Source organism: Pseudophryne corroboree, chromosome 4 (assembly GCF_028390025.1).
Source record: "Pseudophryne corroboree isolate aPseCor3 chromosome 4, aPseCor3.hap2, whole genome shotgun sequence".
Lineage (NCBI taxonomy): Eukaryota > Metazoa > Chordata > Amphibia > Anura > Myobatrachidae > Pseudophryne > Pseudophryne corroboree.
Window position 1 is genome coordinate 57,321,226 of NC_086447.1, and position 26,184 is coordinate 57,347,409.

At 47.3% G+C, this 26,184-nt stretch overlaps 1 protein-coding gene across 4 annotated transcripts in view; it reads left to right on the plus strand.

The window, feature by feature from the left end:
• Window positions 1-26,184, plus strand: part of HMBOX1 (homeobox containing 1) — a 169,662-nt gene that overhangs the window by 55,747 nt on the left and 87,731 nt on the right. For all 4 annotated transcript variants that reach the window (XM_063915074.1, XM_063915071.1, XM_063915072.1 and 1 more), the window contains exon 2: window positions 23,184-23,346. In XM_063915074.1, coding sequence (XP_063771144.1) covers window positions 23,315-23,346 — 32 coding nt within the window. In that variant the 5' untranslated portion in view covers window positions 23,184-23,314. The remainder of the gene's footprint in view (window positions 1-23,183; window positions 23,347-26,184) is intronic.

The window sequence follows — 26,184 nt, forward strand, 5'->3', positions numbered from 1 at the left end:
CGGAGTCCCCAGCATCCACTAGGACGTTAGAGAAAATAAGAATTTACTTACCGATAATTCTATTTCTCATAGTCCGTAGTGGATGCTGGGCGCCCATCCCAAGTGCGGATTGTCTGCATTACTTGTACATAGTTATTGTTACAAAAATCGGGTTATTGTTGTTGTGAGCCATCTTTTCAGAGGCTCCTTCTGTTATCATGCTGTTAACTGGGTTCAGATCACAAGTTGTACGGTGTGATTGGTGTGGCTGGTATGAGTCTTACCCGGGATTCAAAATCCTTCCTTATTGTGTACGCTCGTCCGGGCACAGTATCCTAACTGAGGCTTGGAGGAGGGTCATAGGGAGAGGAGCCAGTGCACACCAGGTAGTCCTAAAGCTTTTTACTTTTGTGCCCAGTCTCCTGCGGAGCCGCTATTCCCCATGGTCCTTTCGGAGTCCCCAGCATCCACTACGGACTATGAGAAATAGAATTATCGGTAAATAAATTCTTATTTTTTTTTTTATGATACAACCTTTATAGCCATGGTTCAAATTCTGCCCTATAATTTAGCTGCTATTACAGTCTGTGTCCTCTACTTAGCAGGAAGTCCCTCGGACACCCGCTAATTGCCAGCCATAAAAATGAATATGAATAGACACAAATATATTCTTTTTTTATTTTTATGCGATCACCTTACGGTTCCTTATAAGTGTTAATAAATGATTTGTCATGCAGTTCTATAGTACGATGGGTGCATTATCTCTGTGGGGTGGTGGGGTCAGTTCTGTGGAGGCACTGTCTGATATTTAATCTATAGCAATATATGCTGAATATATGTCCATCTCACAGCTACACTGACCCCACTACCCAGCCCGGCATTTGTTAAGCTGATCAATCAATAGAAGCCAACGTTAAATATTTCCTGGTGGTGGCAGTAGTATTACCAGGGCACTCCTGTGTTGTTTTGAAAGGAAGGGAAAGGATTGGACACTAGAACTAAATAATCACACAATTAAAATATAACTTTTATTCCCATATTGTTAAAAGAGCCGATAACTGAAATATTAAAATCAATAAAGGACAAGTGCAGGACACAGTGTAACATGTAATATTAAAATACCACACTCTTTCAATCCACTGTTCTTTGCAATGTCTTGTATAGTCAATAGGATTGTCCTAGGTTCTATGACCTTTTTTGAGAATAATTAGTGCTATCAGAATATTATCCCAATAATTAATCTGGGCTTTTTGAGTGTGAATTTAGGTGTGATAGTCACAAGTGTAACATCAGTTGTTAGCTTGTACTCGAGAAGTTCCCTGTGGTAAGTTAATTATATGCACACAGGTGGTTATTGTTTATAGGGGTGGAATCTAAATGCGTTGACAGCATAGACTGAGAACGCTGACCAATATTATATGCAAACCAATGCCCTAATAAACAGTATGTCCTGACGTGATAATATCGGTATTAACCACTCACCCTCCATGAGTGTATGTAATCTGTGTGTGTTAAATTAGTGACACTGACAGCAGAGACTGAGAACGCCAACTAGCTGATTATACAAAGGCATTTCATACTATATACCCATCAGTATATGTGACCTATGTAAGTTTTCAATTTACCTCAAAATAGAAGAATGATCACCTTAGAAATTGCAGGGTGAATTTAACATCCGTTTATATGAGGGAAATGCTAACTAGCAGCCCTTTATTCCCTTTTATACATAAGTTCCCTGTGGTAAGTTAATTCTTATCGAGTACAAGCTAACAACTGATATTACGCTTGTGACTATCACACCTAAGTTCGTACTCAACAAGGCCACATTAATTATTGGGATAATATTCTGACAGCATTAATTATTCTCACAAAAGGTCATAGAACCTAGGACAATCCTATTGACTATACAAGACATTGATTTTAATATTTCACAGTTATTGGCTCTTTTAACAATATGGGAATAAAAGTTATATTTTAATTGTGTGATTATTTAGTTCTAGTGCGCCACCCAAAGTCCAATCCTTTCCCTTCCTTTCAAAACTTGTTTCATATATTGGCAACAATATATGGTGTCGCAGCACCCCCAAAGTTTGACTTGGTATAAGGCGGCACAATATATTATGGGGCGTCTTGCTTGCAATTTATGTACATTTCAATACTAGTGCAGTAGATCTTCCACTTCCCTCTCCCCATTTATAGCACTCCTATGCTCTATGCTGTAGATGTTGCCCTTAAGTTGAACTGAATTAAGGAAAAGGTAATTTGGTATTAAAAATAATAAGTCAGTTCAGCTGGCACTAGCTAAGTTCTTGCAGCCAGAGCTCTTGTGAAACGCAGAACCACTGCTCGCAATGCCCTCGCACCATCTGCAAGTGTTTGCACAGCACTCCCTGGTGTCTGTGCATTTTAGATCATTTACACCAGTAGTGAAGTTAAATATTAATAAAAGCCTACCTTTTGGGATGTAGATAGATCTATAGAGGTACAAAGATGTATACAGACATACAGTATGAGAAATATACGTAAACCTGCTTTCAATTCCGTGTTTTTGTGTATAACGTTATTTACAACCCTTTAATCTTCTCCAGGTTGTATACTGTCATCAGTCTGCTCTCTTTTATCCAATAATATATATTCAACAATGCATATGTTAATTTAAAGATGGACTTTTTATAAAGATGATTGAATGTCAAAGGGAAGTGCCACCACCTCTGCCAGTGGGGCCACCATCGAGAAGTTCCACCACCTCTGCCAGTGGGGCCATCATTGGGAAGTGCCAGTGGGGCCACCATCGGGAAGTGGCACCCCCTCTGCCAGTGGGGCCACCATCGGGAAGTGCCGCCGCCTCTGCCAGTGGGGCCACCATCGGGAAGTGCCGCCCCCTCTGCCAGTGGGGCCACTGACTGGACTTTGTTATCTTCTCGGTCACTGGTTCCACCATTATGAAGTCAGTGCATATGTTAATTTAAAGATGGACTGTTTATAAAGCTGATTGAATGTCAAAGGGAAGTGCCGCCACCACGGTCAGTGGGGCCACCATCGAGAAGTGCCACCACCTCTGCCTGTGGGGCCATCATTGGGAAGTGCCAGTGGGGCCACCATCGGGAAGTGCGCCCCCTCTGCCAGTGGGGCCACCATAGGGAAGTGGCGCACCCTCTGCCAGTGGGGCCACCACCGGCAAGTGGCGCACCCTCTGCCAGTGGGGCCACCATTGGGTAGTGCCAGTGGGGCCACCATTGGGAAGTGGGGCCACCATCGGGAAGTGCCGCCGCCTCTGCCAGTGGGGCCACCATCGGGAAGTGCCGCCGCCTCTGCCAGTGGGGCCACCATCGGGAAGTGCCGCCGCCTCTGCCAGTGGGGCCACCATCGGGAAGTGCCGCCGCCTCTGCCAGTGGGGCCACCATCGGGAAGTGCCGCCGCCTCTGCCAGTGGGGCCACCATCGGGAAGTGCCAGTGAGGCCACCATCGGGAAGTGCCGCCCCCTCTGCCAGTGGGGCCACCATCTGGAAGTGCCGCCCCCTCTGCCAGTGGGGCCACCATCGGGAAGTGCCGCCCCCTCTGCCAGTGGGGCCACCATCGGGAAGGGCCGCCCCCTCTGCCAGTGGGGCCACCATCGGGAAGGGCCGCCCCCTCTGCCAGTGGGGCCACCATCGGGAAGGGCCGCCCCCTCTGCCAGTGGGGCCACCCCCTCTGCCAGTGGGGCCATTGACTGGACTTTGTTATCTTCTCGTCACTGGTTCCACCATTATGAAGTCAGTGGGTCTCCTACAGTAAGTGTTACTCCCTTTGTCAGTTGACCCACCATAAGAAAGTGTTGATGCCTTGCAGTCATTGAGTCCATCATGAATTCCTTGTTATAACTGTGGAGGAAGTTGTGAGATTTTTTGCTTAACAACCGAAGCAAGAATGAAACTATATTGTGGAACAGTACATTTATCCTACGCACACCAACAAGCCTAAGTGGCTGCAAAAGTGCATATAATTGAGGTTCTACAGTCAGAATCCAGACCTGAGCCCCATTGGGATGCTGGGTATAAAGGAATACATCCAAACGCCAACGAACTAAAGTGTTAAAAGGAGCAGTGTCCCAAAGTTTCTCAATCATGATGTAAGAGACTGATAAAGAAAATGATCAGTTCAAGGTTTGGCTGATTAAGGTGGTCTGACAAGCTAGGCAGCTAGGGAATCATAGGGGTACTTCATATTTCACACATGGCTTCATGTTGTGTGTTTTTTAAGTTTAAATGTATAAATTTGTGAAGCCTAGATGACTTGTTAGTTATGGCCTGTCAGATGAAACTACAGATTTCAAAGGTGACATGCCTTCCTCCTTCACTGGACAGCTTCAATGTGGCCTACTGAAGTCCCGGCCCTTCTTCAACCACTTATCTGTGGGTTGCAATGGAGAGACCCTAACAATTTATATAGCTGGACTCGAGTCAACTTTAACGGAAAAAAAATAATTAACACACTTCTGTTAATTAAAGACCTCCTCAAAACATGACCTGTGGGGGGTACTTGAGATCCAATGCAATAGTACAATGTTATGTAGACTTCCTGGGAGCGTTCCTCTGTAGAAATATGGAAATAAGCCTTTCTAAGATGAGTTCTCCTGTATTATTGATTTGGGATCGCTGTGTGTGCAACTCCAGAGATTCCCTGTGTATTTTCTCATTGTAAAGTACCTCTGTCTGTTAAACAGGCTGAAGTACCTCTTGTACCTACCTAGGGGTAGACCTACCAGAACCCTGACACCAACAGTCCGCTCAGAACAGAGAACAGTGATTTGCAGTGGTTCATTAAAGTCCGTTTAATACGTTAATATTTCTGGTAACAATGTCACGTCTTCTTTCCTGCCCCCCTCTTATTGTGGCCCACAAGTTACAGAGACCGCTAGGGACTGATGCCTAAAACCTTTGAGCGCTGAGGGTAACCTAACGTTGGAAATCTTTCTACATCATTTTATCATTGCTTGTATCATGCTGTACGATTTAATAATGACTCTGGGGTCTATTTACTAAGCTTTGGATGGAGATAAAGTACCAGCCAATCAGCTCGTAACAGCCATGTCAGAGGCTACGTACGAAAATGACAGTTAGGAACTGATTGGCTGGTACTTTATCTCCATCCAAAGCTTATACCCCTTTCACATCGCACTAAAAACCCGGTATCGATATTGCCGTGTCGAAACGGGTCCGTGTGCGATGTGAAAGGTCCTTTGGTGAATTAGCGGGTCGCCTGACCCGGTAATTCAACCCGGTAAAAAAGAAGGGTTATTACCGGGTTGATTACCGGGTCAGGCGCAGTGTGAATGGGAGCCGTTCCGATGCGACACGGCTCCCATTCACAGCATAGGCAGAGGCGGCGCAGGAGATGAGCTCATCTCCCGGCGCCGCCTCCACCCCCGCCCCTGCTGCTGCTGCGCCCTCCGCTGCTATGGCAACCGACCCGGTATATTGCCGGCTCGGAAAGCCAGCAACGGAGCACAAATGCCGGATCCCACCCGGTAAGTACACGTTTCTCTTACCGGGTAGGATCCGGCATTTGCGATCTGAATGCAGCATTAGTAAATAGACCCCATTGTCTGGAAACGGGCATGTCCTGTTTGCAGAGACCACATGCCTGTTGCATAGTAGCGAAGGTGCTTGCGATTCATGGCTTCTCCTAAGTGCGATGCCACCCTCCCTCCCTTCCCGGAACTATGCGTCAAACAGTGACAAGAACAAACAAGCGTCTCTCTGTGAAATGTCACCTCACCCCCTTTTTTCTAATATGCTGAAACCTCGTGTAATTTATGATGAATTTCCGCAAATCGCTTGCTTTATTTTTTTTTTCTCCCGCTTTTATCTAAATTGGTATATTTATTAGACTCTAATTCTTCACTGCCAAGGGAATGTAACAGAATAGTAAATAAGCAACACCAAGCAAAGCAAGGGCTTCTGTTCCTGCATTAACTTGCCAATCCTACATATATTTGTCATAAAATATCAAGTAATCTGAGACTTCACACATCAGGATGTAATTAGCAATTACCTCTGTCCTAAAATACAGTAAAATCTAATCTGTTGGTAGAATGGTGTTGGAACACTAGCGTATAATAATATCGCTGGTGCAAGTCGGTGACCGGGACTGCAGCGATCTCATTATGCAGAGGGTGTGGTCTCCTACGACGTGGAGAAATATGGAGGCTGATAAGAGTGCAAGCTCTCTAGGAGTAATAAGTGCTGCAGCCATAGACGTAGTGTATGACGTTCTATTAAGACTTGTCGTCTTTATGTTCCTTTTTGGAGCCTGCTCAACTAGATAAGAGGACACTTCAAGCCAAGAGTAGAGCTTTGTTATGCTTAATACGGTATCGCCTTTGGAATCCAAGGTGTTCATCTTTAATGACTGCAAAAACAAGAGTATGAGGAAGCAGCCCCAGCCATCTAATCGTCAACTTGAGGTTGATCAAGACATATCTATGGAAGACGCCATATTATAACTATAAGGAGATTTAAAGAATTTACAGGGATGGACATAATGAAGATATCCATTGCGAATAGACCTGGAGAGATCAGTAGAAATGGGGCTTCCACCGCTCTTCTTGGTGGAGGATCTCTCAGTCATCGAGTGGAGTGTTGGGAGGCCAAAAGAACGCGGTTGACGTTTTGACCAAATCATTCAGGAAGACCGTGGAAAATAATGTTACGCAGATGTGCCGGACCTGCACGGGAGTCTGCTGGAAATCAAAAAAAGTTGAAGCTATTTAGTCTCTCAAATCTAATGATTTGCAAGGCTTGGGAGTTCCTGGAGAGCAGGCAGGTTGAGAGCGAGGCTTCTGTAGATAAAGCTACAATATGGTACCGACCAATTGATACCACACTAGCTGGTCTACATTACAGAACCACTATTCTGAAGCCTAGCTTCATCAGGTCGGCAAGATCATACAGACTGAGCACAGGATGCTCAGACGATATCCACAACACAGCGGAGTACAGAGGCTAGCTTTCTTCAAAGAGATCTAGAATCGGAAAATTCAAAAGCAAAGTTTGCAGCCGGTCATCAACACGGGTTGCTGCATAACTACCAACAAAGGATATTATGATTGTTTTATCCCAAAAGTAAGAGGGCAACACTTGAGGGCAGTATTTAGAGGCTGGGTAGCAACAATGTCCTCTCTGAAGTCCATCATTGAGAACGGAGACAAAGCATTTATTCCCTGGTGGCTTCAGGACTATCTTATATCTTGGGCCTGTCCGTCTCTTCATCAGAGCAAGAAAGTTTCATGTGGAATTGCTCAGGTCTGTTCCCTCATCCATGATGCTTGGAGATTTGTCTTCTGCAGAGCTGGTGGACCTTTGTCTTCATGCACTTGTTTATGTCCCATTCTTAATGATCATTAGAAAGATTTTTAAGAACAAGATTAGATTATTGAGGTTTATTAACTAGTTATACGCCAGGTTCTATAAACCATAATGCCCCACTAACCCTCTTCGACAGACTTTGTGAAGAAGTATGAACACCTTGTATGTTTTCTTTTGGAGATCATTTCCGGAACCTGTTAACCAGCATCTTCCTGTGTTCGTTGATTAATGTTGTAAGACATGTTAGAAGCTTGATATATGATAGAAGTATCTTGTAGACACAGATTGTCTGCTTTGTTTGAATGTTACATAGACGTTCCCGAGATGTAATATTTTTTTTATTACAGGTCCTCCCGCTGCATTATTGTAATGTGCATTTAGTCTGGGTATCCTGAAATTGGCCGTTACATTATATATTGTCAAAATGTCAGAACATTTTGTCTCCTTATGCCAAATTTGCATTAGTTCCCTGTATACTCCTGGTTGTTTTTAGATGACTTGCCAAACAAATTCTTAACAACTTTCTTTTATTCTACCTGGTATAGTCCTGTTATATTGGATAAAATGGGGAGAATTCAATTAAGCGTGAAGTTGGTTAGCTCTGGGGATGAGTGCCCGGAGTTACGCAATTGCCCGCATCGCCCCCGACACTTCAGTTGGGAGGTGCAGTTTACTGCGGCTAATGCCCGGGGCCAGGCGTGATAACGTTGGGCCATGCTGTAAGTCGGCAACTAGCATTGCGGCACTAGGTAAGTTTGATTTCTGCTTGCACCTTAGGACCAATTGATTAGCTCCGGGCGCTCATACCATAGCTAAGCAACATTGCATGCAATCAAATTTTCTCTGACATCCTAAGTGGATGCTGGGACTCCGTAAGGACCATGGGGAATAGCGGCTCCGCAGGAGACTGGGCACAGCTAAAGAAAGCTTTAGGACTACCTGGTGTGCACTGGCTCCTCCCTCTATGACCTTCCTCCAGACCTCAGTTAGAATGTTGTGCCCGGCTGAGCTGGATGCACACTAGGGGCTCTCGTGAGCTCCTAGAAAAAGAAAGTTTATTTTAGGTTTTTTATTTTCAGTGAGATCTGCTGGCAACAGACTCACTGCTACGAGGGACTAAGGGGAGAGAAGCGAACCTACCTGCTTGCAGCTAGCTTGGGCTTCTAAGGCTACTGAACACCATTAGCTCCAGAGGGATCGAACACAGGGCCCGACCTCGATCGTCCGTTCCTGGAGCCGCGCCGCCGTCCCCCTTACAGAGCCAGAAGCAAGAAGAGTCCTGGAAATCGGCGGCAGAAGACTTCGGTCTTCAAACAAGGTAGCGCACAGCACTGCAGCTGTGCGCCATTGCTTTCCATGCACACCTCACACTCCGGTCACTGATGGGTGCAGGGCGCTGGGGGGGCGCCCTGGGCTGCAATATTAAGTACCTTGGCTGGCAAAAAAACACAATATAGTCATAGAGACTATATATGTGTAAAATACCCCTGCCAGATATACATAGAAAAAAGCGGGAAAAGTCCGCCGAAAAAGGGGCGGGGCTATCTCCCTCAGCACACTAGCGCCATTTTCCCTCTCAGCTCCGCTGGAAGGATCGCTCCCAGGCTCTCCCCTGCAGTTTCCAGACTACATAGGGTAAAAAAGAGAGGGGGGGGCACTAAATTTAGGCGCAATATTGTGTATACAAGCAGCTATTGGGAAAAATCACTCAGTTATAGTGTTAATCCCTGTGTTATATAGCGCTCTGGTGTGTGCTGGCATACTCTCACTCTGTCTCCCCAAAGGGCTTTTGTGGGTCCTGTCCTCTGTTAGAGCATTCCCTGTGTGTGTGCGGTGTGTCGGTACGGCTGTGTCGACATGTTTGATGAGGAGGCTTATGTGGAGGCGGAGCAAGTGCCGATAAATGTGATGTCACCCCCTGCGGGGCCGACACCTGAGTGGATGGACTTGTGGAAGGAATTACGTGAAAGTGTCAACTCCTTACATAAAAGGTTTGACGACATATCAGATGTGGGACAGCCGGCTTCTCAGCTTGTGCCTGCCCAGCTGTCTCAAAAGCCATCAGGGGCTCTAAAACGCCCGCTACCTCAGATGGCAGACACAGATGTCGACACGGATACTGAATCCAGTGTCGACGACGATGAGACAAATGTACATTCCAATAGGGCCACACGTTACATGATTGAGGCAATAAAAAATGTGTTGCACATTTCTGATATTACCCCAGGAACCACAAAAAAGGGTATTATGTTTGGGGAGAAAAAACTACCAGTGGTTTTTCCCCCATCTGAGGAATTAAATGAGGTGTGTGAAGAAGCGTGGGCTTCCCCCGATAAGAAACTGGTGATTTCTAAAAGGTTACTAATGGCGTACCCTTTCCCGCCAGAGGATAGGTCACGTTGGGAAACATCCCCTAGGGTGGATAAAGCGCTCACACGTCTGTCAAAAAAGGTGGCACTACCGTCTCCGGACACGGCCGCCCTAAAGGAGCCTGCTGATAGGAAGCAGGAGGCTATCCTGAAGTCTGTATATACACACTCAGGTATTATACTGAGACCAGCTATTGCTTCAGCATGGATGTGCAGTGCTGCAGCTGCGTGGTCAGATTCCCTGTCGGAAAATATTGATACCCTAGACAGGGACACTATATTGCTATCCATAGAGCATATAAAAGACGCAGGATTATGGACTCTGCAGTGGACAGGTGATGCAGATTCTAAAAGGCACATGGAAGTTTTGCCTTATAAGGGTGAGGAGTTGTTCGGGGATGGTCTCTCGGACCTCGTTTCCACAGCAACAGCTGGGAAGTCAGCATTTTTACCCCATGTTCCCTCACAGCCAAAGAAAGCACCGTATTATCAGGTACAGTCCTTACGGCCCCATAAAGGCAAGCGGGTTAAAGGCGCGTCCTTTCTGCCCAGAGGCAGAGGTAGAGGGAAAAAGCTGCAGCATACAGCCAGTTCCCAGGAGCAAAAGTCCTCCCCCGCTTCCTCCAAGTCCACCGCATGACGCTGGGGCTCCACAGGCGGAGCCAGGTACGGTGGGGGCCCGTCTCAAAAACTTCAGCAATCAGTGGGCTCGCTGGATCCTTCAAGTAGTATCTCAGGGGTACAAGCTGGAATTCGAGACGTCTCCCCCCCGCCGTTTCCTCAAATCTGCCTTGCCAACAACTCCCTCAGGCAGGGAGGCAGTGCTAGAGGCAATTCACAAGCTGTATTCCCAGCAGGTGATAGTCAAGGTGCCCCTCCTTCAACAAGGACGGGGTTACTATTCCACAATGTTTGTGGTACCAAAACCGGACGGTTCGGTGAGACCCATTTTAAATTTGAAATCCTTGAACACATATATAAAAAAATTCAAGTTCAAGATGGAATCGCTCAGGGCGGTTATTTCAAGCCTGGACGAGGGGGATTACATGGTATCACTGGACATCAAGGATGCTTACCTGCATGTCACCATTTACCATCATCACCAGGAGTACCTCGGATTTGTGGTACAGGATTGTCATTACCAATTCCAGACGTTGCCATTTGGTCTGTCCACGGTTCCGAGGGTATTTACCAAGGTAATGGCCGAAATGATGATACTCCTTCGAAAAAAGGGAGTTTTAATTATCCCGTACTTGGACGATCTCCTGATAAAGGCAAGGTCCAGGGAGCAGTTGTTGGTCGGGGTAGCACTATCTCGGGAGGTGCTACAACAGCACGGTTGGATTCTAAATATTCCAAAGTCACAGCTGGTCCCTACGACACGTCTACTGTTCCTGGGGATGGTTCTGGACACAGAACAGAAAAAAGTGTTTCTCCCGGAGGAGAAATCCAAGGAGCTGTCATCTCTAGTCAGAGGCCTCCTGAAACCAAAACAGGTGTCGGTGCATCACTGCACGCGAGTCCTGGGAAAAATGGTAGCTTCCTACGAAGCAATTCCATTCGGCAGGTTCCATGCAAAGACTTTTCAGTGGGACCTGTTGGACAAGTGGTCCGGATCGCATCTTCAGATGCATCGGCTGATAACCCTGTCTCCAAGGACCAGGGTGTCTCTGCCGTGGTGGCTGCAAAGTGCTCATCTTCAAGAGGGCCGCAGATTCGGCATACAGGACTTGGTCCTGGTGACCACGGATGCCAGCCTTCGAGGCTGGGGGGCAGTCACACAGGGAAGAAACTTCCAAGGACTATGGTCAAGTCAGGAGACTTCACTACACATAAATATTCTGGAACTGAGGGCCATTTACAATGCCCTAAGTCAGGCAAAACCCCTGCTTCAAAACCAGCCTGTACTGATCCAGTCAGACAACATCACGGCAGTCGCCCATGTAAACCGGCAGGGCGGCACAAGAAGCAGGACGGCGATGGCAGAAGCCACAAGGATTCTCCGATGGGCGGAAAATCACGTGTTAGCACTGTCAGCAGTGTTCATTCCGGGAGTGGACAACTGGGAAGCAGACTTCCTCAGCAGGCACGACCTCCACCCGGGAGAGTGGGGACTTCATCCAGAAGTCTTCCAACTGATTGTAAACCGTTGGGAAAGGTCACAGGTGGACATGATGGCGTCCCGCCTAAACAAAAAGCTAGAAAGATATTGCGCCAGGTCAAGAGCCCCTCAGGCGATAGCTGTGGACGCTCTAGTGACACCGTGGGTGTACCGGTCGGTTTGTGTTCCCTCCTCTTCCTCTCATACCCAAGGTACTGAGGATAATAAGGAGAAGAGGAGTAAGAACTATACTCATTGTTCCGGATTGGCCAAGAAGAGCTTGGTACCCGGAACTTCAAGAAATGATCTCAGAGGACCCATGGCCTCTGCCGCTCAGACAGGACCTGCTGCAGCAGGGGCCCTGTCTGTTCCAAGACTTACCGCGGCTGCGTTTGACGGCATGGCGGTTGAACACCGGATCCTGAAGGAAAAGGGCATTCCGGAGGAAGTCATTCCTACGCTGATTAAAGCTAGGAAAGAAGTGACCGCAAACCATTATCACCGCATTTGGCGAAAATATGTTGCGTGGTGTGAGGCCAGGAAGGCCCCAACGGAGGAATTTCAGCTGGGCCGTTTTCTGCACTTCCTACAGTCAGGGGTGCTTATGGGCCTAAAATTGGGTTCCATTAAGGTCCAGATTTCGGCTCTATCGATTTTCTTCCAGAGAGAACTGGCTTCACTACCTGAAGTTCAGACTTTTGTTAAGGGAGTGCTGCATATTCAGCCCCCTTTTGTGCCTCTAGTGGCACCTTGGGATCTCAACGTGGTGTTGGATTTCCTAAAGTCACATTGGTTTGAGCCACTTAAAACCGTGGAATTAAAATATCTCACGTGGAAAGTGGTCATGCTGTTGGCCTTGGCTTCGGCCAGGCGTGTGTCAGAATTGGCGGCTTTGTCATGTAAAAGCCCTTATCTGATTTTCCATATGGATAGGGCAGAATTGAGGACTCGTCCCCAGTTTCTCCCTAAGGTGGTATCAGCCTTTCATTTGAACCAACCTATCGTGGTGCCTGCGGCTACTAAAGACTTGGAGGCTTCCAAGTTGTTGGATGTAGTCAGGGCCCTGAGAATTTATGTTTCCAGGACAGCTAGTGTCAGGAAAACGGACTCGTTGTTTATCCTGTATGCACCCAACAAGCTGGGTGCTCCTGCTTCAAAGCAGACTATTGCTCGCTGGATCTGTAGTACGATTCAGCTTGCACATTCTGCGGCTGGACTGCTGCATCCTAAATAAGTAAAAGCCCATTCCACGAGGAAGGTGGGCTCTTCTTGGGCGGCTGCCCGAGGGGTCTCGGCTCTACAACTTTGCCGAGCAGCTACTTGGTCGGGGTCAAACACATTTGCTAAATTCTACAAGTTTGACACCGTGGCTGAGGAGGACCTAGAGTTTGCCTATTCGGTGCTGCAGAGTCATCTGCACTCTCCCGCCCGTTTGGGAGCTTTGGTATAATCCCCATGGTCCTTACGGAGTCCCAGCATCCACTTAGGACGTCAGAGAAAATAAGATTTTACTCACCGGTAAATCTATTTCTCGTAATCCGTAGTGGATGCTGGGCGCCCATCCCAAGTGCGGATTGTCTGCAATACTTGTATATAGTTATTGTTTAACTAAAGGGTTATTGTTGAGCCATCTGTTGAGAGGCTCAGTTGTTCTCATACTGTTAACTGGGTATTGTATCACGAGTTATACGGTGTGATTGGTGTGGCTGGTATGAGTCTTACCCGGGATTCAAAATCCTTCCTTATTGTGTCAGCTCTTCCGGGCACAGTATCCTAACTGAGGTCTGGAGGAGGGTCATAGAGGGAGGAGCCAGTGCACACCAGTGCACTGGGCACAACTAAAGCTTACTTTAGTTGTGCCCAGTCTCCTGCGGAGCCGCTATTCCCCATGGTCCTTACGGAGTCCCAGCATCCACTACGGACTACGAGAAATAGATTTACCGGTGAGTAAAATCTTATTATTGTCCTAATATACTAGTGGTTCCGCAGGCCAGCCCTGAGCGCCGGTACCGCAGGTCAGCACTGGGCCTGATTCAGTTTGTACGCAGTGCAGATATTTACCCAGCTGAGCGATTTAAAGTCTGGCTGTGCATGCGTCTCAGCCACACTGCGCACGCAGCAAAATACTTTCTCTTACGTCCTGGAGGATTCTGGGGTCCACATTAGTAACATGGGGTATAGACGGGTCCACCAGGAGCCATTGGCACTTTAAGAGTTTGAGTGTGTGGGCTGGCTTCTCCCTCTATGCCCCTCCTACCAGACTCGGCCCGGAGGAGCCGGTCACAGCTAGGGGAGCTCTACAGAGCTTTTCTAGAAAAGTTTACTTTTAGAGTTTAGTTTACAGGGAGGCTGCTGGCAACAGCCTCCCTGCAGCGAGGGACTAAGGGGTGGAGCAGTGTCCGCCCTTCGGGGTCTGAGCCACTGTCTCCACTGACAGGACACTGAGCTCCAGAGGGGTCGGATCGCTCCCCGCCATAGGGATCGCTCGCCCCAGCAGCATGCCGCCAACCCCTTACAGAGATGAAGAAGTGACGAGAGAGACACCGACCCCTCCCCCCAGCAAGCGGGGGACCGGTGTAAAGATGGCGGCAGTGGGGAGGGAAAGCTCAGTGGTACATGGTGCGGTGCTGTGAGAGGCGCCCTGTGCCATCGCTTACCCCATACACTGATCCAGAAGCCTGTCGGGGTCCTCGGATCTCAGCCAGCACTAATTCATCAGGCCAGTATAATCCATGAGAGCGGGAAGACAGCACCATTAAGGGAGCGGAGTTTCTCCACGGAGCGGACCCACAGTGTTTCAGCGCCATTTTCCTGCCTGCACAGCGCTGAGAAGGAGGTCTCCTTTAGCTATGTCCATGGACACTGTGTCATATGCTGCAAAGGATTTATCCTCCCAGGATGATCCCATTCCATGTAATCAGGATTGCACTGGTTTAGCACAGATACCAGCAAGGGAGCCTGAGTGGTTTTCCTCTATCAAATCTTGGATTTCTCAGATTTCAGATAGGGTTGCAAGTACTGAATCTGCAACACAGGTATTACAGAGCTACATGGCAGTATGGACGGTTTTTGGTACCTCAGGACGCTCCGCTATATACCCCCATAAACGTGCGCTTGTGCATGTCACACAAGACTACACGGATACCGATTCTGACACCACAGACAGTGATGGGGATGTGTTGCGGGGGTCCGCATCTCTTGCAAAGGGGGTGCAATTGTTGATAGCCTCTATCAGGGATGTGTTGAATGTTAATGATACCACACCTGAGCAGGTTGAGGAGGCCTATATCACTGAAAATAAGAAAGCCTCGCTAACCTCCCCTGCGTCAAAGAATTGAATACTATATTTGAGAAAGCATGGGAAAACACTGAGAAAAAATTCCAGGTCCCTAAAAGGGTCCAGGTGGCATTTCCTTTCCCCGAGGAGGATAGGAAAAAGTGGGAAAACCCGCCGATTGTTGATGCATCTGTGTCCAGACTCTCAAAGAAGGTGGTTTTGCCTGTTCCGGGATCTACCGCCTTAAAGGAGCCGGCTAATTGAAAAATTGATAACACTCTTAAATCAATGTATACTGCTTCAGGGGCCATATTACGTCCCACTATTGCTACTGCATGGATTGTAAAAGCAATAGTAAAGTGGTCGGCTGCCTTACTTGAGGATTTGGATACGATGGATAGGGAAGATGTTGCATTATATTTACGCAACATACATGATTCAGTAGGTTTTATGGTAGAATCCATGAAAGACCTGGGTTCCATAGCTGCGGGAATCTCTTCCATGTCTGTTTATGCTTGTCTGAGACTGTGGCTGCGCCAGTGGTCGACCGACGCGGAATCCAGAAAAAGTGTGGAGTCCCTACCCTATACAGGTCAGGCTCTCTTTGGGGAAGCTCTAGACGCTTGGATATCCACGGCTACAGCGGGTAAGTCTCCATTTCTTCCCTCAGCAGCACCTGCTCCAAAGAAATCCTTATCTTCATCTGCAGCGCAGTCCTTTCGGCCTGACAAGCCTAGAAAGGCCAGACCGTCCAATACCTTTTTTAGGGGAGGTCGAGTTAAGCACAAGAAACCTGCCGCTGCAGGTTCCCAGGAACAAAAGCCTGCTTCAGGTACGCCAAAGTCCTCCGCATGACGGTGGACAGCGCGGCCTGGAGGTGGGGCCGGTGGGAGCGAGACTCAGACAATTCAGTCACTTCTGGGTATCGTCTGGCCTGGATCCCTGGGTGATAGATATTGTGTCCCAGGGATACAGGCTGGAATTTCAAAATCTCCCTCCTCACCGATTTTTCTACTGGCAGACAGAACTGTACTTCTGGAAGCTGTCCAGAAGTTGGTGGAGGCACAGGTCATTGTACCAGTCCCTCCTCATTTACAAACCACAGGTTACTATTCAAACCTTTTTCGTGGTACCGAAACCGGATGGTTTCGGTCAGGCCCATTCTGAACCTGAAATCACCGAACCCCTTTCTAAAGGGGTTCAAGTTCAAGATGGAGTCTCTCAGGGCGGTGATATCAGGTCTGCTGGAATCCTTGTTATCCCTGGATATCAAGGATGCGTACCTCCACATTCCGATCTGGGTGCCGCATCAGGCTTATCTCCGTTTCGCATTGCTGGACTGTCATTTCCAGTTCCAGGCCCTGCCATTTCGGCCTTTCCACAGCGCCGAGGGTGTTTACCAAGGTGATGGCAGAGATGATGGTTCTCCTCCGCAAACAAGGGGTGAACATCATTTCATATCTGAACGATCTGCTGATAGAGGCATCGTCCAAGGAGAAGCTGCTGCAGTCCATTGTTCTCACAACACGCCTCCTCAAGAGTCATGGTTGGATTCTGAACCTTCCAAAGTCACATTTGGAACCAACCCAGAGGTTGTCCTTTCTGGGAATGATCCTAGACACAGAAGTGCAGAAGGTGTTTCTTCCGCAGGAAAAGGCGTTGGTGATACAAACTATGGTCTAGGATGTCCTGAAGCCAGCCCAGGTGTCTGTTCATCAATGCATTCGCCTGTTGGCCTCTTACGAGGCTCTCCAGTACGGGAGGTTCCACGCTCGGAGCTTCCAACTGGATCTCCTGGACAAGTGGTTGGGATCTCATCTCCACATGCACCAGAGAATTCGTCTGTCGCCGAGGGCCAGGATTTCGCTCCTCTGGTGGTTGCAATTACCTCACCTTCTGGAGGGCCGCAGGTTTGGGATTCAGGAATGGGTCCTTCTAACCACGGATGCGAGCCGTCGGGGCTGGGGAGCAGTCGCTCAAGGAGTAACCTTCCAAGGACGGTGGTCAAGCCTGGAATCCGGCCTGCCCATCAACATCCTGGAACTAAGAGCCATCTACAACGGTCTTCTTCAGACGGCCCTTCTTCTAAGAAATCGGGCTATTCAAGTGTAGTCGGACAATGTAACAACAGTGGCTTACATAAACCGACAGGGCGGAACGAAGAACAGACCGGCAATGTCAGAGGTGACAAGAATACTCCTCTGGACAGAAAAACACGCATTGGCGCTGTCAGCCATCTTCATTCCGGGAGTAGACAACTGGGAAGCAGACTTCCTCAGCAGACACGATCTCCATCCAGGGGAGTGGGGTCTCCATCCGGAGGTGTTCAAGGACTTAACAGACCTTTGGGGATTACCCCAAATAGACATGATGGCCTCTCGTCTCAACAAGAAGCTTCGGTGTTATTGTTCCAGGTCGAGGGACCCACAGGCAGTGGCAGTGGACGCTCTGGTGTCTCCATGGGTGTTCCAGTTGGTGTACGTGTTTCCACCACTCCCACTCATCCCAAGAATCCTAAAGCTCATAGGGAGAACAGGGGTTCAAGCGATCATCATTGCCCCAGACTGGCCAAGAAGGGCTTGGTACGCGGACCTTCTGAATCTACTGCAAGAAGAACCGAGGCCTCTTCCTCTACGGGAGGACCTGCTGCAGCAGGGGCCGTTCGCCTATCAAGACTTACCGCAGCTACGTTTGACGGCATGGAAGTTGAGCGCCTGATACTTGCTCGGAAGGGCATTCAGAAGAAGGTCATTCCTATCCTCATCCAGGCTAGGTAAGGGGTAACGTCTAAACATTACCATCGTATTTGGAAGAAATGTGTGTCTTGGTGGAGTTTTAACTCTGACGTTTTCTTCTCCTCTTCCTGCAAGCAGGTGTGGATATGGGCCTGAGGTTAGGATCTGTGACAGTCCAAATTTCGGCCCTATCCATTTTCTTTCAGAAACAATTGGCTGCCCTCACTGAGGTTCAGACTTTTTTTGAAGGGCGTTCTGCACATCCAACCTCCCTTTGTACCGCCTACGGCGCCTTGGGACCTTAACGTGGTGTTGCAGTTCCTCCAGTTGGTTTGGTTTTGAGCCTCTACAGGAGGTTGAGGTCAAATTTCTTACATGAAAGGCGGTCACGTTGTTGGCCTTAGCTTCTGCAAGACGCGTGTCCGAATTGGGGCTTTATCCTGTAAAAGCCCTTACTTGATCTTCCACGAAGATAGAGCTGAGCTCCGGACACGTCAGCAGTTTCTTTCGAAGGTTGTGTCAGCATTTCATATCAACCAACCTATTGTGGTGCCAGTGTCTACTGACTCCTCAATTACTTCAAAGTCCTTGGATGTTGTGAGGGCTCTGAAGATATGTGAAGAGAACTTCTCATCACAGAAAGTCGGACTCTGTTTGTTCTATATGATCCCAAGAAAATTGGGTGTCCTGCTTTTAAGCAGACTATTTCTCGCTGGATTCGGTTCACTATCCAGCACAATTTATTCTACGGCAGGACAGCCGTGTCCAAAATCTGTTAAGGCCCACTCTACTCGTAAGGTGGGGTCTTCCTGGGCGGCTGCCCGGGGGTGTCTCGGCAGTGCAACTTTGCCGAGCTACAACTTGGTCTGGGTTGAACACGTTTGCAAAGTTTTACAAGTTCGATACTTTGGCCTCTGATGATCTGAAGTTCAGTCAATCAGTTCTGCAGGAGCCTCTGTGCTCTCCCTCCCGTTCTGGGAGCTTTGGTACATCCCCATGGTACTTATGTGGACCCCAGCATCCTCTAGGATGTAAGAGAAAATAGGATTTTGGTTACCTGCCGGTAAATCCTTTTCTCGTAGTCCGTAGAGGATGCTGGGCGCCCGCCCAGCGCTTCGTTTTCCAGCAAATGTTACTTGGTTCAGTACAACTTTGTTTTAGTAGAGTACTGCATTGTTACTTGGTAAGTAATGTTTCAGCAGTTGCTAATGTTTCCAGCTAGTTAGCTTGACGTGCCTTGTATGTGTGAGCTGGTGTGAATCTCACCACTATCTGTGTATAATCCTTCTCTCGAAGATGTCCGTCTCCTTGGGCACAGTTTCTAGACTGAGTCTGGTAGGAGGGGCATAGAGGGAGGAGCCAGCCCGCATTCTCAAACTCTTAAAGTGCCAATGGCTCCTGGTGGACCGTCTATACCCCATGGTACTAATGTGGACCCCAGCATCCTCTATGGACTACGAGAAAAGGATTTACAGGTAGGTAACCAAAATCCTATTTTTGCAATGTTGATTGTAGTGAGGAAATATTCGCAAAGTAACAGTCAAATAGCATTTGTGGGATGTAACGAGTGGCAGCAAAAGAGCAGGTGTGTTACAGCTGTTATCATGGTGTGTGTCTGCCTACATCGGTGATCCTGTACACAGAAAAGATGGCGCCAGCCTCTCCATTCCCGCGCACAGTCTGCGTGTCCATAGGCTCGCTCGGGAGAAACGATGTTCCACGTTTCTGCATCGATTGTGTGTGTGTGTGTGTGCGCATAGTTGTTTTGAGCCAAAACTTTGTGCTTTATTAGGTTTTGTCTTTTGAGCAAATAAAAATAAAAACAATTTTGAGACGTTTCTGTATTGAATTTCAGCTTTCCTCAATCACTGTAATTACATTTTACCTGAATAAAATTCTGGATGGAATTACCCCCTATATGTCTATAGAATAATAGCACTTGGTATATCCTTTTTATGGTCTATAGCAGGGCTGGCCAAACCGGTCCTCGAGATCTACCAACAGTTCACATTTTCCAGACCACCTAGCTGGTGCACAGGTGTAGTCATTACTAATTAAGATGTGCTGCATTCATTCCTAACTGACAGTTCTACAGATATCCAGGAGGCCTGGAAAACATGCACTGTTGGTAGATCTCGAGGACCGGTTTGGCCAGCCCTGGTCTATAGAATAGTAGCACCCAAGTGTATATGCAAGTTAGCTGTGTATTCTGCTGATGGGATAATAACATCCGGTTATATGTAAGAGCCGGCTGTACATCCTGTCCCATTGGTTAATAGTACTTGGGTATATAGATGAGCCAGCTGTGTATCCAGTATATAGAATAATAGACTATACAGAAACTGCCTGCATTATATGATAATGCTGAGCTATCAGATTATTGCAGGAGAGCCGACTGTACACCCGGTATATAGAGTAATAGCAGCCTATACAGGGACTGGCTGTATATTATTGGGTGACACTGAGCTGTTGGTGTGTGCAGTGCTGTACACCCGGTATATAGAGTAATAGCGCCTATACAGGGACTGGCTGTATAATATTGGGTGACACTGAGCTGTCAGTGTGTGCAATGCTGTACACCCGGTATATAGAGTAATAGCAGCCTATACAGGGACTGGCTGTATATTTATTGGGTGACACTGAGCTGTCAGTGTGTGCAGTGCTGTACACCCGGTATATAGAGTAATAGCAGCCTATACAGGGACTGGCTGTATATTATTGGGGGACACTGAGCTGTCATTGTGTGCAGTGCTGTACACCCGGTATATAGAGTAATAGCAGCCTATACAGGGACTGGCTGTATATTATTGGGTGACACTGAGCTGTCATTGTGTGCAGTGCTGTACACCCTATATATAGAGTAATAGCAGCCTATACAGGGACTGGCTGTATATTATTGGGTGACACCGAGCTGTCATTGTGTGCAGTGCTGTACACCCGGTATATAGAGTAATAGCAGCTATACAGGGACTGGCTGTATATTATGGTATAACACTGAGCTGTCATTGTGTGCAGTGCTGTACACCCGGTATATAGAGTAATAGCAGCCTATACAGGGACTGGCTGTATATTATTGGGTGACACCGAGCTGTCATTGTGTGCAGTGCTGTACACCCGGTATATAGAGTAATAGCAGCTATACAGGGACTGGCTGTATATTATGGTATAACACTGAGCTGTCATTGTGTGCAGTGCTGTACACCCGGTATATAGAGTAATAGCAGCCTATACAGGGACTGGCTGTATATTATTGGGTGACACCGAGCTGTCATTGTGTGCAGTGCTGTACACCCGGTATATAGAGTAATAGCAGCTATACAGGGACTGGCTGTATATTATGGTATAACACTGAGCTGTCATTGTGTGCAGTGCTGTACACCCGGTATATAGAGTAATAGCAGCTATACAGGGACTGGCTGTATATTATGGTATAACACTGAGCTGTCATTGTGTGCTGTATACCGGATAATACAGAGCAGACACACTCTGGAGAATCCAAGGTGAAATCTTGCTGCACTGACAGCTGATTATTCTGTAACTTCGCTTTATATTAGTACGTGATATTTTTTTTATCCTCCTTTGCCGGAGTTGCGTTATTGACTCAAGCTGTTCCCGTACGGCTGCAGCAGAGCCTTTGATTACATTAAACATGGGGCTTTGTTCTGTGCAGTATCTGAGCGAGTGCCTTTTGTTCAGACAGCTCCTTGTGCTGCACTCCTCATAATGGGAGCTGACAGATTGTTGCCTTTCCATTTCTGAATTATTTGCAGTCTTAGCACTGTTTAAAGGCACAGCTCTTGGCACAACGGATCTATTAGTACACAGATTGTCTTTTTTCCCGCTGTCCTCTGGGCACGTCGGCTGTGATTTTTATTTTTATTTTTTGGTATAACATTTCTGAGTTTATTTTAAAGAGACACTGCAGTGTATTCTTGTTTTATTTTTTTTAATTTTTTTTATTTGGTTGTTGCAAGAGCTGTTTTTGGTCCATTTAATAAGACGCCAGACTGCGTAACCTCAACGCGCCCGGTAGCAGTTATTCCTCTGTCGTCTTATCTGGGGGACACTGGGACTATGAGCAAAGGGAAGCCTGGAGAAGTAGGCACTAATGGTTGTGGGAGCTGTATTTGGTCCGTTTAATAAGACTCCGAACTGCGTAACCTCAACGCGCCCGGCAGTAGTTATTCCTCTGTTGACTTATCTGGGGGACACCGGGACTGTGGGCAAAGAAGCGATTAGAGGAGTAGGCACTAAATAGTTAAACTATCAGTCTGGTTTCTCGCTGATTGCCAGGTTTTGGTCTATTACATACTTCTACAAAGGAATTGTACTTGAATATGATTGAGGTTCCTGCTGAATAAGAGTAGCTCTTACAATAAATACCAGCGTTTATTCTCTGCCCCATATTCTGCACCGTGCGCAGTGCCTCCTCCCGCGCAGCGCTTAACCTCCGTGCTTCTGGTGCAGACATTGATGTGAAGGGTTTAACATCTAAATGTCAGACTTGTCTTCTCCTCTGCCCTCCTCCAGGCTCGCTCCCATTGCCTTGTTTTTCAATTAGCTTCTATCTCAGCCGGTCCTATTGACATCAATCTTTATACCTATGAGAGTCTCCTCCTGTCTCGTTTTTCTGAGATGCAGCGTTTCAGCCAAGTCTGAGTAATCTCTATTCCAAATCTATACTTCCCACCCAGACTCTGTTTCCCTGTAGCCCGCTCCTGATATTCTCCTCGGCATCTACGTCTCAGGGTGCGACTTGAACCCCCCCCCCCCACTCGTGGGTTTATCTGAGTTGACTACCTTAAATGCCTTTGCTGATGTTGAAGCATTGAGCGTGGTCAGGTTTGAATCATCAGTCCTCTGTTTTGTCGCACACTTTTGCACGACCGAATCTGTAATCTCCCTTGTATGCATGTGTTGTGTTGGTGTACTATACACTATATATGCTGGACTGTATAATGTCTACCGTTGTCCGTACAGGGATGCATTGACGGTTGACATGGGCGTACTTACCTCCTGATGCATGGGTAATTAGGTCTGCTGACGTGTGTGTGTAGATATGGGCCAATGTAATGCATTTCCGTCCATTTACTTTCTGTAAGAAGTCTATAGTGAGAACAGGCCTCTATTAGAAACACAGATTGAGGAGAACAGGTTAACAGAGTCAGGGATTAAAAGGCAGTTATCCTTGGTGTACCTCTCTACTGCATTGGAAGCAGCCACTGTGTGGCCTGAGCCCGTAGCAACTGTAGACGGCGAGATTGGGGGCTTCAATAAGTTATTTCATTAGGTATATCAAATGTGTTCTCATGTATGTGTCATGTGTATCAGTATGCCAATGGTTACAGCAATTATTTGTGTTTTTTATTATTGTAGGTTGAGACTTTTCCTGAGGACAGAAGATAACGCCAAAGTCTACCAGCAGAGCGCCACCGACACCCCTCAGATCGGGTCCCTAATCTCCGTCTCTACTGGCATGGTGCCACCTCACCTATGAAACTACTGATATGCGTCCCTCTGCAGACGGCAGCGCTCTGAGGTCAGGTGATAATGGCGGATGTCTTATATCGTTATACCCTTTCTATATTGCTCTTCCTATGAGTCTGTACCTGGTGGCAGACAGTGCTGGTGTTGCAAAGCTGTGGAATGTTAGCTTATGCAATGCTTGGTTTCTGTTCCCACCTGGGTAATTGTGGGGGGGGGGTCACCGATTGCCTGGAATAGAGACATCGCTACCTGTAACCTGTAGTAATGTGGTGTTAGACGGGATGGGATCACTCGGAGATGTCTTTGTAGTTTTTTTGTTCCGGATAATGGGGCAGATGTATTAAACCTGGAGAAGTGATAAAGCAGTGGTAAGTGCAAGGTGATAACACACCAGCCAATCAGCTCCAATATGTAAATTGGCAGTTGGGAGCTGATTGGCTGGTGCGTTATCGCCTTCCACTTCTCACTGGTTTATCACTTCTCCAAGCTTAATACATCTGCCCCAATATCCCCAAAACATTCCTCCCACCTGCTGCTCCTGCGCTGACAGTGAAACAAGCCACTCCTCCTGCGTCGTCACTCGTACAGCGCTGACTGTTAGTCCGGTCCCCTTCCCGGCCTTTCATCTCCTTCCTGCCTTCTAATTGTCTGCGCTGCGTTATTGTTAACTGGGGCTAATGATGTTCTCGTATTTGTGCTGCTGTGTCGTTAGTAATTATTACTCTCCTGTAACTAATTGGGAGTGATACAATCTAAATGCTTCCCCAGACTGCACATAAAAAACATCATGAGTGTTTCCTTAAATTCAACACATTTCCACCTAGATGTTTCTAATGTTATAAAGCAAAATCCACCGGTAAGCAGTTTCGGGACAATGGCTGCTGTGGACCCTAGATTCACGAGATGTAATATACTGCGTTCTCTTATACGGACTAAGCCATAAAATAATGACGACAGAGGCTTTCAAACTGCACCTCGACCCGTGTCGACTCTGCAACAACCCGGGAATAACCTGGGTTATTTTGGCAATGTGAAAGGGGTATTATATTGTTCCGTCACCTTATACCCCTTTCACATCTTCAATGCCGGATCCCACCCGGGAATTGGAGACTGGTCCTTCCCGGGTGGGATCCGGCATTGGTTACTATGTGCTGACTTCCTGACCCGTCAAAATGCTGGGTCGGTTGCCATCGCGGCGGGAGGTGGCGATTGGAGATGAGCTCATCTCCGTGCCGCCTCTCCCTGTCTAGTAAACGGGTCCCAGATCGCCTCGACGCGGGAATCCGTTTACGCTGCCACTGACCCGTTATTCAACCTGGGAATAACACTGCTTTATTCCCGGGTTGAATTGCCTGGTCAGTCGTCCTGGAAATTCGGACATGGCATTTTCACACCGCACACTGCCGGGTCGATACCGGGATATTTGCGATGTGAAAGGGGTATTACCTAGACCCTGGTAGTGCTGTTGGATAGGGGTTCTGTTTGCAGGGCTCATCTTTTAGTGTAAACTCCCCTTGGAGTTCTCCTGTCTATCTTATTCATGTGATATTATCCCTTTTTAAAGTGCGTGCATGTTAATAGCACATTGCAGGTGTGACCTATTCTTTGGACGAGGTCAGGTCTCTTAAGATTCACAGATACTACCTAATTAGGAGTGGCAGTACAGAGCCGTATCCCACACTTGCTGGAGCCCAGGAGAAAGTGGGTGAAGGTACTTTAGCAGCCTCCTGGCCATTTAGATGGTGGCGGAGTAAGACGGGTGGAAGATAAACACATTGCAGCTTGTGCCTTATAAACACTTCCTACCCAGATCTCTGCTGCTGCTCCTATGAGGTCTGGCTATGGGGACATGAGTTTCCCTGGTGGTAGTACAAATGCAATTTCCCTACGTTTGTCGGTAGCCACAGAGGGATAACCTAAAGCATACAGTACATATTCCGCTGTGATGAAATGTTTAGAGTTAGTGTCTCTTGAACTCAAATAAATAGTTGGTTGTACTGTATATTTATGGTCCCATCCTGTCGTTTTTTTAAATTCCTACAAATATAACACAATTCGCCTCAGCTTGGTCTGCAAAGTCCGGTTCTTCTGTGTGTGGAAGTGGGTGTAATGAGTACAAGGTAGAATGCCCTGTGGGAAAGCCAACTGGATATAATGTGGGTAGCACAAGTGAATGTGTTACACTCCTTTGTGTGTCCTGGAGGTCGCAAGCCATCCCAACGCCCGCAATCATCAGAAGTCAAGGATGTAAAACCCACAGAGGCGCGTTCTGGTTCATTAATCGCCTTTATTGCTGTTGCTGTCTGTAGGAGTTTCCCAGCTGCAAGGTCTTTCCTCAGGAGGAGAATAAAAGTTTTTTTGTTTTTTTTAAGATTTATTTATTTTTTCCTTGCAAGTCCAAAATGCACATTAGACCTTATCAGAACTCACTGGTCTCTGATTACTGTACCCATCCTTTCCTCTGGGTACATGCACCTTGCAGCTGCAGAGATAGTTGCTGGCTGTTTTTGTTTTCTTTTGTCTTGTTTTTTGTTTAGTTTTTTTTTGTTTAAATAGTTTTTAACATATTTTTGTTCCTTTTATCAACATTCCGTGACTTTGCTCTACCTAATTACTAGTCCCTCCAAGATGTAATCTGTGTGGTTTCACGCACACCGGACATTGCACTTTTTTTTTATTTATTAACCCCTTCTAGTCCAGTTGGCATTTTTCTCTTGTACTTTGGGTGCCGGTTGGCATTTTGTGCAGATTCCTACTTTCGGGATGTGAACCGCATTTACAGAACTGGAAGCAACCGTTCCTGGCTGCAACGCTGTAACCAAAGGCGTCCCACTGTCCACAAGGTTCCCTGCATGTGGCGCTCCCAGTGTTACACTGGCCATTGGCTTCC